Raw genomic sequence first — 13068 nt, forward strand, 5'->3', positions numbered from 1 at the left:
AAAGGAGTTTTGTCTCATTCTTCAGCAAATTGGGAAAAAAAAAAAATAAACAAGGACCATAGAAAAGAGACAGAAGGTAGAAGGTGAACTGTATTATCTGACAACAAAAATGGTTGAACCTCAAAAAGGACAGGTTAGAAAAAGAATCATCCCTGTTTTCCCCTTCCAGAATAAATAATTGATTAGTGTATCTACCAGCTGTACTACAAGTTGCATCAGAGCAGCAAAACAGAGAGAACTGAGAGAACAGGACTGAGATCCCAGCAAATGGCTCAAGCACACCCCATCCCATGAGCCAACGATGGGCACAGGAAGGCTTTGGCTTCCCAGTTCACCCCAAGGTTACCGAAAGCACCATCCTAAAAACCCATAATTACTTTTTTCCCCTTTATCTAAGTTGAAAGGGAGTTTGAAGACAACGTTACATAATTAATTCATCAATTTATGTTATGAAAAGGTGCCTCCTTGCCTCAGTGAAAATGTAACCATAACCCTGTGCCGAACAGGGACTGCCGGGAAGAGAGCGGATGGCTGTGAAAAGTGTGTCACAATGCAAAAGGTAATTATTTAGTGCTGCGGTTCCCTTTAATGATCTAACATTGAGCAATATTGTTTATACTGAAGAGAGCTTGCACCTTTAATTACCAATTACATATACATCATTTTAGAGCCAAAAGAAAAGGACTGTGAAAAGGGTCCTTTAGAAACGTGCACGCTATTTCTAGGAAGAATTCCTATTAAGGGGGAGCAGAGTGTCAAAATATTAAAAAAAAAAACACACAGAGAGACACATACACGCACATACACAAACGGGAGATGGGACAAAGAGCTGGAAAAGACAACAGGAAAACAGGAACTGAACCAAAGGTCGTAAGGAAAAAGGTGGCAGAGGGGGAAATGTTTGTTACGAGTTTCATGGAACGTTCCCATAAAGCTTTCAGATTAAAGTCGGTCTCTCAAATTACAAAGGCTGAATTTTGGCATATATATAACAAATAAAAAGAAAAGCACAGGTCTCAACTTTATTATCTTTTTGATGTGAGGATTTTTTTTTCCCTGTGATTTAAATTGTGCTCTTCAGAAAATGTAGCAAAACTGCTGCATTTGATAAGGGTCCTGACCACGCGGCTCTGCAAACATGAAGGAGGTTTTAGCAGCTAAACTGTTGAGAATTCTTTCCTTTCAGATCCGCAGTTCATTTGAATATTAGTTAAATCCACATATGCCTATTCACTTACACTCTCTCACTCTCTCTTTCCAAGGACTCTGCAATGGCACTTTTTTAAAATAACATCTGGTATTCCTTCATATTTTGGCAGTCGTCACATTTACCGAAATTCAGCTTTTCGTTTGCTCGGTGAGTGGAGCCCTCGTGATCCGTAGTAATTGGGTTTCAAACTACCAAAATTTTATTTGCCTCAACTCTGTGTCTGATTTTAACTTAACAAATCGTCAAGCAGGAGGCTGGCCGTAAACCCAACAATGCAGGAGCTATATTACAATCCCTCATTGAGAACATGGAAAACAGACATAAAAGAATGAAAAACAAAATACTGAATAGATCTTCAAATGCATTTTATCCATGTCAATTTGCATTTTTTTTTTTTTTACACAGAATAATAATTAAAAAAAAAAAAAAGGCTTCCTATTGACAACTCAATTAAGCCATTAAAAACCTACATTCAAGTAACATTACAGGAGAGATTTAAAACCCACAAAGGAAAAGAGAAAAAAGCCTGAAGTCCAGCCCATAACACACCAGGTCACGCCTGGTTAATACAGCAGCAGAGATCTTCTGCCGGTTGAGGAGTCCTTTAATAGCAGAAGGGCAATTTAGGCCAGTCTCAATCTAAGTTCTGACTCCACTTGTGTCTGTGGGTTTCAAATGAGTCGCTTCACATTATTTGAATTTAACTCTGTGGTTTTATTTCTGTTTGTTGGTAGCTGGGTTTGGGGGGAGGAGGGTGTTTCCTCGGGAGTATTTTATTTCATTTATTTATTTTTTTAAGAAGGAAATGTTGAGCCACACAAAAAGGGAGAATGGAAAACATCTCATCTCCCTTACGTGGGAAAAGGGGAAAAAAAATGCAAACAACTTATTTCCAGGCAGGACTTGTGCCCAGGTTCTTCCAGGTGTGTTAAGGTGTGCCCGGCATTATCCCTGTGCCCAGAGGCTCCTCCAAAAGGCCCTACACCACCTCCCAGGTGAGCACGGTGATAGGGACGGGTGATCTGCAGGGACGTCGACAACACTGCTGTCGTTTGTGGCTTCGTGAAATTAACGCAACAGGACGATCTAAATCAATTTCTTTACTTTGAAAAGCATTATGCTTACTGTCTGGATTCTGAACAGCATCTCAAAGCCTACAGTGCCAAAATGCAGCAGACAATTTTCTTAATGCCACAAAGGCACTGTCGCAAAACCACCAGCACTCCTCTTGCAGCGTGGTGACATCATTACAGCATACGCGCCCCATGCAAACAATACTCTTATGCCCAACATTAAAGCAAATGCACATGCTAACTACTTTCTGCCTGTCAAATGTCTCAAAACCATGCCCATTAGCAGTGAAAAAGACTGCTACTCAAAATCATCTCAACGGCCTCAGAGGACAGTCCTGTAGATGCTTGTTCACAGGCTTTGCATGAGGCTGGGTCCAGCTACCAGTGATTTATTTTCTTGTGTTTTTATTGCACTGCAGAGTGGAAGGTGCAAAGGAGTCAGAAAGAGGGCTCCTATCCTCTTTGTTTTTTTTTTTTTCCCTCCCCTGGTATCAAAGTGATGCATAGGAAGGGGGAAGAGGGATGCTTTGGTGCTGGGCACTGCGTGTTGAATTCCCTCGCTACCTTCCATTTCTGCAGTGGGGTCACAAACCTATACCAGGGGGGTTGGAGAAGCACTGTTAGAGCCCCGTCTCTGAGTCAGGGTGCCCCCTTGGGATGAGCTGGCTGCCTTGGGGCCAGGAGCCCACACACAACTATCGCTGGCTTCGAAGAGAAGCAGGAGAGAGCACAAATAAGTGACTGCTCGTCAGGGTGTTGCCCAAAGCAGGCCTGAAAACGATGTCCCTTCCATCAACTCCCACATGTCACATTTACTGTAACATCAACAGGCTTAGTGGAAATAGCTCGGATCACGCGTTCCCGAGCTGGGTTATCGCAGAAATCGGTGTCAGGATCCTCACTGCACAATGACTTAACACCGCATAGCAGGCGATGCAGCCCCTCACCGCCCAAGTTTATCAATAACCCACTCCAGGTCCCCTCACAGCTGCAGGGTGCAGGGTTGAGTCCACAGCTGCACCTTGCGCCAGCATCACAGTGAGCAGTACCAGGTGCAGCTTAGCTGCCACCAATTCCTCATTTTTCCGAGGACAGAAAAACAATTCTTCAAATAAATTAAAAATAAAAATAACAACAACAAGCGCGAGGCTGAGTTGGCCGAAAGAAGCGACCTGGTGGGGAAGCCCCAGAAACAAACGGGTCGGCAGCTCCCTGCTACTTTTCAAGAGACTCTCAGCCGCGTGCCAAGTGCACAAAGGCGGCTGGAAGAGCTGGGAGGCTCCGCCGTGCAGAGCCGCGCCGTGCGGAGCCGCGCACAGGAGCGCAGCGCGGAGCAGCCGGAGGCGGCCGGGGGGCACCTGTGGGGCCGGAGCTTCAGCATCCAAAACCGCGGAGCTCCTCACGGCGCGGGGCCGTGCGGGGCCAGGGAACGGGGGGCCCCCCGTTAACCCCTGCACGGGCTCTCGAGGGTCGGTCGGCTTTGCAAAAGTGTCCCGAGTCACTCGGAGAGCGGTTCCGGCCGCCCCGCGCACCTGGGACGGAGCGAAGCCGGCCGTAAGGAGCAGAGCAAGGCACGGGACTTGGGAAAAACGAGGAGGGAAACGGTACGGTAACCCTGCGGAACCAAAAGGGAACAAAAGCCACGAACATTCAAGGATCTGCACGGATCTCAGCGTTTGTCAGATGGCATTTCACCAGGAGCTCCACGCGGTGTTGAAGAAGGGAGTGGCGTGTCTCTTCTTAAGTAAACTATACGTTCACCAAAAAATATTTACTGCTTTTGAGAGCGTAAAATGCAGAGGGACTTCTATAGACTGCAGAAGCTGTAAATCGTCACAGATAAAATGGGATGTGATGATGGGATCTAAAAGCATGCTTTGTTCCCCAGTGAATAGATTTGTTTTATTTAAAACTCAACGACAACCAAGGAGAGAAAGGAGCGCTCGGTGCCACAAAGGCAGAAGGAGCAGTGTTTTGGTGCGGGCTTTGAGCTGCCTTAGAAAGGGATACGTGGAGCGCGGGTTCTTACCGAAAGGTTGAAAAGGCGTGATCAAAATTCCGTAATTAGTTCTGAACGCGTATTAAACACACGGCCACTCTGTTCTTTTTTAGAAATATCAGTCTCAAAAGAGCCTGTTTCTCAACTGTGTATGGAACACTGTTGCTCATATACAATTTCCTTAAGCCTTTTTTTTTTTTTTTTTTTTTTTTGCTCTCGTTGAAGCGTATTCATTATAACATTCAGCGAATTTATGGCTTATTCCAGTGGCTTAGTAAAAGGGGTCATAAAAAAGTTAAGTAAACCAGTGTTTTTTTTTCCTTCCCCTTAACTTTGGATTCCTTTTCTACCCTGCACTGTCTGCTGCTTAGTCTTTGGAAAGTACCTTGGGCATATCCAGCACATACAAATTATCAACTGCTCCAGGAAAAAAAAAAAAAAAAGGAATTTCTTGCACTGAGACAACTACACAAAAGACTTGCATATGTCAAAAACAGAGAACTAAGTCCCTGTGAATGCTGCACCATTAATCAAATCCCCGATCTAGTGTCACTTTTGCCAGTAAAATGATGATATTCTTCTAACCCCCTTCTACTGGCGCGTGCCTGCAACGCATGAAGTGTGTCCCTCTGCTTTAATTTGTTTTCGAGCAGCCTGCTTTAGGCATTTTTTATATATTCCTTCAGAAGGGAAGGGAAAAAAAAAAAAAGAAAGAAGTAGAAGAAAAAGCTGTTACTTAAAGCTCCAGCAAAGGTCTACAGCACAGAGCAGGCATCAGTTCTGGGGAGGGAGAGCAGGGAGCAGATTGAGCTGATGTTTGGGGCTGAGCACACGGCTGGATTGAGGCTTGCAGCTGTGGGTGCAGAGGAACGGTGTGCAGCCTGCCCAGCTACAATCTAAGAAAGTAAATAAACACCAAAGAGGAAGGTGCTGTAGTAGGAGCAGCTGAATGAATCACACGTTTATCAATGCGTGCCGTTATTGATGGCTTTTCCCTCCCTCATTAAAAAGGCACACATATATAAATCTATCTGCAGCCAATGCTGATACTTCACCAAGTGCTTTTATGGCATCAGTAACTTTCAGGCAGGCAGGGAGCCCAGCCACCGTTTGTTTTTCCACGCGCTTCTCTCAAGGCTGCTACCAAGACAGGACCAAGGGCTGCCGACATCTGCACTGCGGCCCTGGAGAAGTCATTGCCCCAGGAGGAAACGCTGGGGCAGGGAAGCAGAAGCCATCTTGGTGCTGGAAGGCTGCTGCTGGGCTCCAGCATGGGGAGTGGGATGGGAGAGAGGCAGAGGAAAGATGGGAGGAAAGACAGCGTGCACGTACATGTGCGTGTGCCGGGGGGCAGAGGCACCAAAGTGGAGGAGAGGGAGATTCTTGTTCCTCTTTGTAAAAGTTAGCAGTTGTGGAATGGAAGTAAAGTTGCGATCAGCAAAGTTTGAGGGGTTTGGGAGGGGAGAATGGAAGGTTTCCTATCGCTGGTGCCGTTCTCTCAGTGTCAACGGTATGTCAGATGGGCTGTGGGCTTCCAACAGGCTCAATTCAAACATTAAATGAAGTAGAGAAATCATCAGATAAATTGCTGGCCCTCACTATGCAAGAGTGAAGGGTTTTTGTACAGTTGATGACAGCCCTGATCTTTCGTCTGACCTAATTTACTTCTCTCTCAGGTTAGAATAAAGCGCGCCTTCCTGTCTTGGGATAATCTTCATCCCTATACCGAGTACTAAAAATAAGAATCTGCTTGCACTATGCTAACCATATCATCTTCTGATTAATTTCTCATATTGGGCAAAGTGAGAACTCTACTCTGACATCCAGTGATCGAAGCTTCTCATGTGCACGCCATGAAATTACACGTTGGAGCAAGGAATGTCCCGCTAAAGTCCATCCATGGTGGGCAGTCAGGCAGGCAGAGAAGAGCTTGGAAGAGCTGCAACTTCTACACAGCCTACGTGGGTTTGTGCTTCTCTTTAGGAAAGAAACACTTCATTTCATTTCATTTCATTTATTTTCACTTGCGAGAGCTGCAGATTTTTTGTTATAAGGGCCTGAGCTACACATCAGCAGGGCCTCTGGGCAGGGGTACGTATGGTTTTTGTAGATGTGATCAACGCCCAACTCAGCGTAGCTCCAGCTCCTGTGCTCACTATGTTTGTGCCCACTGGAAAAACAAACGTGGGCTTCCCCTCACAAACAGAGCCTCACTAGTGTACAGGTAGCATTACCCTGATCTCTATTCGACAGCAACAAATTGAGAATTAAAACACCGCGCATCGACAAGAAGAAGAAGAAAAAAAAAAAAAAAAAAAAAAAAGCATTGTTAAAAACTAATTTTAATTTAAAAAACAAAACAAAACAAAAGAAAAACTCCCGTCCTCCCGAGTCGATTAGCCGCGATTTAACTAAAAATAGCTGCGCCTGCCTCGCAGCCCCTCTCACCGAGCGCCGGGAAGATCTGCGCGTGAAAATCGATCCTCCAAGTTGAGGCTGCAAACACCGCGCGGCGGCCGCCGCTCCCGGCGCGGCGCATCCCGGCGCCCAGCGCACATCGGCGGGCTCCGAGCTCCCCCTAGTCGTCAGCAGCCGCCACTGGCGCGGGGCAGCCCGGCGGCACGGCTGCCAGCCAGCAAAGTTTATTTTGGAAAGTGTTTTCTATCAACAAACAGCGCGGAGCGCGAAGCGATGGAGGTAGGAAATGGGGAAGAGGAAGCAACGTTGTGTGCGAAGGGTTTTTGTAGGCGAGAAAGGTTCGCTAGCCGAGGAGGTGGCAACTGGAGTCGGGAACTGATGGCGATAATTTGTATGACTTCTTCTACCAGCGCGCACTCCTCTAAGTCATAATTATTGTCAAATCTGCCACCAGACAACCCTTTGTTCTGCAAAGAAACAGACGTTTTGCACAAGACTGGGGCTCCGGCCGCTCCCATTAGATGCAACTGGGTTGTAAAACCTTTAAGACTTTTGGTTCTCAATATTTAAAGCAGCCTGACTAAATATGCTCTTCATCTGCCGAGCGGCAAACAAATGCAAAATGATTTCTCGCCCGCTGAACATCCATCTCAGCCACTGAGCACATCAACCAAAAGGACGAAGCAGCCCAGATTCACCATCTAGTCACTGCACAGCACTTTTATCAAAATATTTTAAAAGCTCAGGAGCTATGAACATACGCCGCTATTTTTTCTAATCTCACGTCAAATACAAATAGATCTAAATGAAAAGCAACCTGGAAATCAACAGCACACAGCCCCTTTCTTTCCTGCCCTATTTAGAGACGACACATGTAACATCTTTCTAAGACACGTTCTGTGCACACTGTGCGGGTATCACGACCAAGGCAGCCATCACCAAAACAATTTCCTCTCTAACCCTTCAGTCGCAGCTTGCATTCTCTTTGCATGAGAGTTGGTTGCACTGCTGTGTTTCTTTCCATGAGATAAAGTGCACTCATGACACTGAATCTAAGCACATTTTAAGAGAAGCTACTCGAAGCAATTTGCAAAACTTTGACATGCAAAACAATCGGAGTGCTTTTTATTATTATTTTTAATGTAAAACATTACAGGAAATTATTACTTTTCCTAGGGAACCTGTTGACCAGGCAGCGAAGAACCTTCTTGAGAACTGGCCCTGCACCTGCAGCCATGCAATCTCACAGTGCCTCTCCCTCCCAACCTTTGCTGCTGCTCCGCAGAAAGGTTCTCGCTTTGCTGCCTCCTGCAAACCCGCACTCAGCAAGCTCTGCACATGCTCTCGCCTTTTGCATTTCCTTCAAACCTAAATGCAGAGCTGGTTTGAAGGCAGATTTCTCAAGTTCAAAAGGAAAAGAAAAAAAAAAAAAAAAGAAAGAAAAAAAAAATCAGATCCGAAGCTGGAAAATCAGCAGTTAGAATCAAACCAAACTAACGTTTCTTTGCACAGAGCAGCTCTACAGCTCCGTTTCCTCTCCTCTTCTCTACCTCATTGCCTCTCTTGTTTTGTCCACCCATCTAAGTGAGCTCAGCCACCAAGTTTGCTCCGTTCACCATCACCGTGTTCTGAAACTGGTCTGTGCTCTCCATGTGTTTCCCCTTTTTGTGTAGCACATGCATGCACTGTGGGGCTGCCTGGATGAGCCTGGCCAGGATGAACAGGCCGCTTTGCTTTGCAGTGTTGAGGACCAAGGTGCTAATGAGACATTGCAACTCTGGGGCACAGCTCCGCTGCAGCCTCTATGTTTGTTTGTTTGCCTTACACTCAGGGTCTAAACATTTCTCTGAACACCGAGAGCATGAAACTCAATCAACTCCAGCTAAGCGGTGTCAGAAAACCCTTCTCTTCTTTTCTCTCATTTCTCTCCCCATCTCCCTTTCCCTGCCTGGCACAGACCTCCAATCCATCCTGAAATGCAACTCTCCTGACAGATGCCAAAACCAGAGAGCGGGGAGGGGGGGAGGGAAACAGAAGCCCAAGCTAAACATGACATAAATGCGAGATTTCAGAAAGCAGTTCTCAATCCATCCTGGCTTTAGGGGCTTGGCTTGGGGTTGAGTTTGCTCTTCTGCAAGTGTTTCGCTTTCCTGCTGCCCACTACTTTCCCAATACCCTTCTCAGAGCTCGGTCTCCTGGCTGCAAACTGCACCTCCACCAGAGCAAAGTGCGATCCCCCTCCTGCAGCCCGCAGCTGGGGCTCAGTGCTCTGCATTGCCTCTGCTCCCCCCAGCACCAACCCAGCGCAGCCCCCCTGGCTCCCATCCCCTCCTCCCCTGGATACCTTCCTTTTTTTCTGCCACTGCTCAGTATGCAGCATGATTTCTCCGCCAGTTTCCTTAGGATGGAAAGGGAGATAAACACAGAAGGGAGGGAGGGAAGCTGTGTACTGCTCTGCTCTCCATTCCTCCCCATCCTCCCCGCTAAACCCATTGTACACGCAGCTCCTCGGCACCTCTCAATGCTCTCCTGCCTCATTATTTACTTTCAAGTAAAGCGATCAGAAAATGAGATCAAATTGGAAGAACAAACCTACCTGGCTCTCTTCTCCAACACCAGCACCCCCATCCCACCACCCCAAGCAGCAACAGCAGTGAGAAAAGAAATATTTCACCCCTTTAAACAAATTCAGACGTGCGCAACAAACCCAATTTTCTGCACTCCCCCTCCTCCCCTACACCCCACATCTCCTCACAGCTGAGATGGGAAAGTGGAAGAAATGGCACGGGGCGATCTGTGGTGTTTAGGTTGATGATGCTTTTTCTCAAATTTAAAATAAAAATAAAGGTGGTGAAGGGGGTGGGGATAAGGAAAGGGGAAATGCATTTTCCAAACCGGATGGTTAATAACAAAAATGTGATTAATGAAGGAGTGGGGGGGAATCCACCTTTTATGGTGATGCAAATCTGGCTCCAAAATAACAATGAATTAAAAACAACCCCCCACCCCATTTTACCCCCCCGAAACAGAGCTGATACCCAGACGCATCTTCATTTGTGTTCCACCAGCTGATGGGCTGGGGGGGGAGGTGGGGGAGGAATAGGTTAAAAAAAAAAAAAGGAAAACACTGAAGGAGCGAAAGAAATTGAAATTTCGGGACCCCAAACATCCCTTCCAAAACATTCCCTACGAAAAGAAAAAAGATCTCACGGGAGCTGGAAAAATCATATACACATCTATCTATCGTTTCACGGGGAAATCTTACAAACAGAAATTTATCACCGGTAACAAAGAAAGAGAGGAGCTCGCAAGCACCAAATGCTCCTGGCAGATGGCTCCTATTCTTGGCTTTCAGGGGAGGGGAGAGAAGCCGGGGGAATATTTTATTTATTTAAATTCTTTAAAATCTGAACATAAATATTCGGATCCGCCGTGGCTCAGGCTCAGCCCCGGGCTGCCTCCGTGCGCGCCGCCGCCCCCCGAAGCACTGCAACTTGCGGACACCTCGGGGAGGGGGTGGGGGTAAGGGGGGGTCCGGCCTTCCCGGCAGGGTGCGGAGACTCAATCCGGCTACCCCCCTCCCTTCAACCTCCCCACGGCGTGCGCGGCTTTTTCTGATCCCCCCCTCGGCCCCCCCTTAAGCGGGTCCGATGCTTTCGGAGAGAAACGTAGAAGCCACCCCCCCGCCCCCACTCCCGCACGCTTTGTATCCCCGTGTCCGGTGCAGCGGAGAGCACTGGGGACCCCGCCGACCCCTCCACCCGTGTCACAAACCCAGTGGGGTTCGGGGCGGCCGGCGGAGACGTGGCCCGGCGCTGCCTACGGACGCTCGCTCACCCCTCTCGCTGTGCTGCGAGGCTGGGAACGGAGAGGAGGGGGGATGCTGGCGAGGGGGGGGGGGGGGGGGGGGGAAGGGAGGTGAGCTCCTTCCCTCTCCTCGCTTTTTAGCTTTTTTATTATTATTATTATTTGAGGGGGGAGGGGGGGGGAGGGGGGCGGTGTGTGTTTTCATTTCACAATGGGAGCTTCGGGAAAGTGCACCCTCCGCTCCTGCTCCGGCCCTGAACCGCTGCTCGGCCGCATTCCGTGCCCTGCAGCCCCCCAGCACCTCGGGGCAGCCCGTCTCCCGCCGGCCCCTTCGCAGCCCCGGCCGAGCCCAACATTCCTCCCCCCGCGTTCGGAGCAGAGTTCTCTCCGCTGGCGGTGCACCTGGGGCGGGCAGCTCTGCCGCCTGCCTATCTACCTGCCCCGCGCCGTTTCCCCGGCCGGCCCGCCGCCTCCCAGATCAATTTCCCCCGGCCGTTCCTCTTCCCCAGCTCCATCCCTGCTGCCCACCTTGGTTCTCCCCCCGGGCCGGCCGTCACGCCGATGCAAGGCGCTCGGCCAACTTTTCCCCGGAGCGGGCGGAGAGGAGCGGGGCTAGGAGGCGAGCTGCGGAACCCCCGGGGGGCGGCCCGGCTCATCCCGTCCCGGCTCAACCCGACCCGACCCGACCCGGCCCGGCCCCGCGCCCCCGTCGCCGCCGCCGCCGCCGCTCCCCGCGCTCTCTCCGCCGGCAGCGCCTTCCCCGCACCGCTCCGCGCTGCAGCCCGCCCGCCTCACCTCCGCACCGCTGCAAACGCACGGCAAACTTCGGGCTTCTCCCCCCCTCCACCCCCAGCCCATCCCCCCTAGCCACACACCCCCCCCCTCCCCTCTTTAATTCCCTTCTCCTCTCCCTCTCTCTGAAGTCATTTCGAAGCTTTGGTTCCTCCTGGAGACCCCCCCCCACCCCCCCCCAAACCGCTTCCTCCCCTTCCCTAATTTCGCTCCTCGATTTCGGCTCGATCCGGTTCCAAGTCGAAACTTACGTGTGATAATCTCTCTTTGTGACAAGTGCTGCGGGTTTCCCTGCTTGCGACGGGACATTGCCCTGGCATTTACACTGGCATCGCCTGGAGAGCTGTACTGGTCTGGGGGCTGCGTTGGGGGCCGGTCCTCCTCCTCTGCTTTTTTGCGTCTTTTCTTCTTCTTCTTCTTGATCGAGTTCTTCTTCTTTCAAAAATAAAAAATAAAAATAAAAGGGAAAAAAAAAATAAACACCTTTTGCTGCTGTTGTGGTGCACTGGATGGGATCTCCTTTCAATTAAAAATCATCATCATCATCGGGAAAAGCTCTCTCGCTCTTTTTTTTTCTCTTTCACACTCTGTCTTTTCTCCACTGCTTCTCCTACTCGGACTTCCAAACCTCTTCTTGAACTTGGGAGGATGTGCACCGCCAGTACACTTTTCTCTTTCCAGAGTGCTTGGCAAATTGGCAAGTGCGCTTTTCCACCAGGAGGGTTAAAAAAAAAAAATAAAAAAAAAAAAATTAAAAAGCAAAAAAAAAAAAAAATCAGGAATAAAAAAGAATTTTTAAAAAAGTATTGAAATTGGGTTTTGCCCAAACAGCCAAAAATTGCCCAAAAAAGAAAAAAAAAAAATGTTTCTCAGAGATTGACCCTTGCTGGGTAGATATCTAGAGAGAATTTGTTTGAAAAGGGGCAGCCAAAACTGTGTCTCCTCTTTCCCAGTTCAAGTGGCACTGCTCTGCCCTGGTGCTTTAGGATTGCCCGTGCTCCTGCACCACTTTGCACTCTTCCCCCCTCGCCTGGCGCTGGGACTGGAAGGAAGGAAGCCCCCAGTGCAGCTGGGCTGGTGCTGGCTATTACTATTATATATTGCAATGTGAAGATGGCGGAGTCCTGGTTCTCTGGGAGCGCTCTGTCTCTCTATGGCTGGGGCTGCCTCTGTACAATGGGATAAAATTCAAGTTCAAGTGCGGACGTGACGTTTAATCTGCACTAGAGACAAAAAGACCCAGAGAGTAGGAGCACTGGGGGCGACTAGCGGTGGCTTTTTAACATTGTACCCTGCAAGAGAACAAGAAACGCCACTCGCACACACCGCACTCACACACACACACACACACACACACACACACAAACTAAAGCACATGCACGGATCGGGAGCAGCTCCGGGCTTTGTGCGCTGCTGCTTTCTCGGGTATGCGGAGATCTGGGAGCAAAGCAAAGAGCATTTAAGGGGGGGGAACACACAAAGCCGCATCCTCACGCGGGGCCAAACTTCCCCGCGTCGCGGCGGGGGCGGCTGTGCCGGGGGCCGCTCGGGGCCGGAGGAGACGCGGGCGGGGGCTGCGGTGGGGCCGCTCCGGTACCCATCGCCCCCGGCGCCGCCGTGCGCTCCCCGCGGAGGAGCTCGGGCCGCTCGTCTCCGCGGACGCCGCGGCAGCTCCTCGTTCCCCTGCGTTTCTTCCCGACAGTTTTACAACACCACCACTATCTGTGTGGGTTGGGGAGAGTTGGTTTTTTTTTTGGTTTTTTTTTTTT

At 49.3% G+C, this 13068-nt stretch overlaps 1 protein-coding gene across 4 annotated transcripts in view; it reads right to left on the minus strand.

Annotated features, from left to right (window-relative positions):
• Nucleotides 1-12507, minus strand: part of BCL11B (BCL11 transcription factor B) — a 91557-nt gene extending 79050 nt beyond the window's left edge. For 2 of the 4 annotated variants that reach the window (XM_031593018.2, XM_031593017.2), the window contains exon 1: nucleotides 11551-12507. In XM_031593018.2, coding sequence (XP_031448878.1) covers nucleotides 11551-11608 — 58 coding nt within the window. In that variant the 5' untranslated portion in view covers nucleotides 11609-12507. The remainder of the gene's footprint in view (nucleotides 1-11550) is intronic. The other 2 variants (XM_031593020.2, XM_031593019.2) reach the window with 1 other exon arrangement.
• Between the last annotated feature and the right edge of the window lie 561 nt (nucleotides 12508-13068).

Source organism: Phasianus colchicus, chromosome 5, assembly GCF_987193195.1.
Source record: "Phasianus colchicus chromosome 5, bPhaCol1.hap1.1, whole genome shotgun sequence".
Lineage (NCBI taxonomy): Eukaryota > Metazoa > Chordata > Aves > Galliformes > Phasianidae > Phasianus > Phasianus colchicus.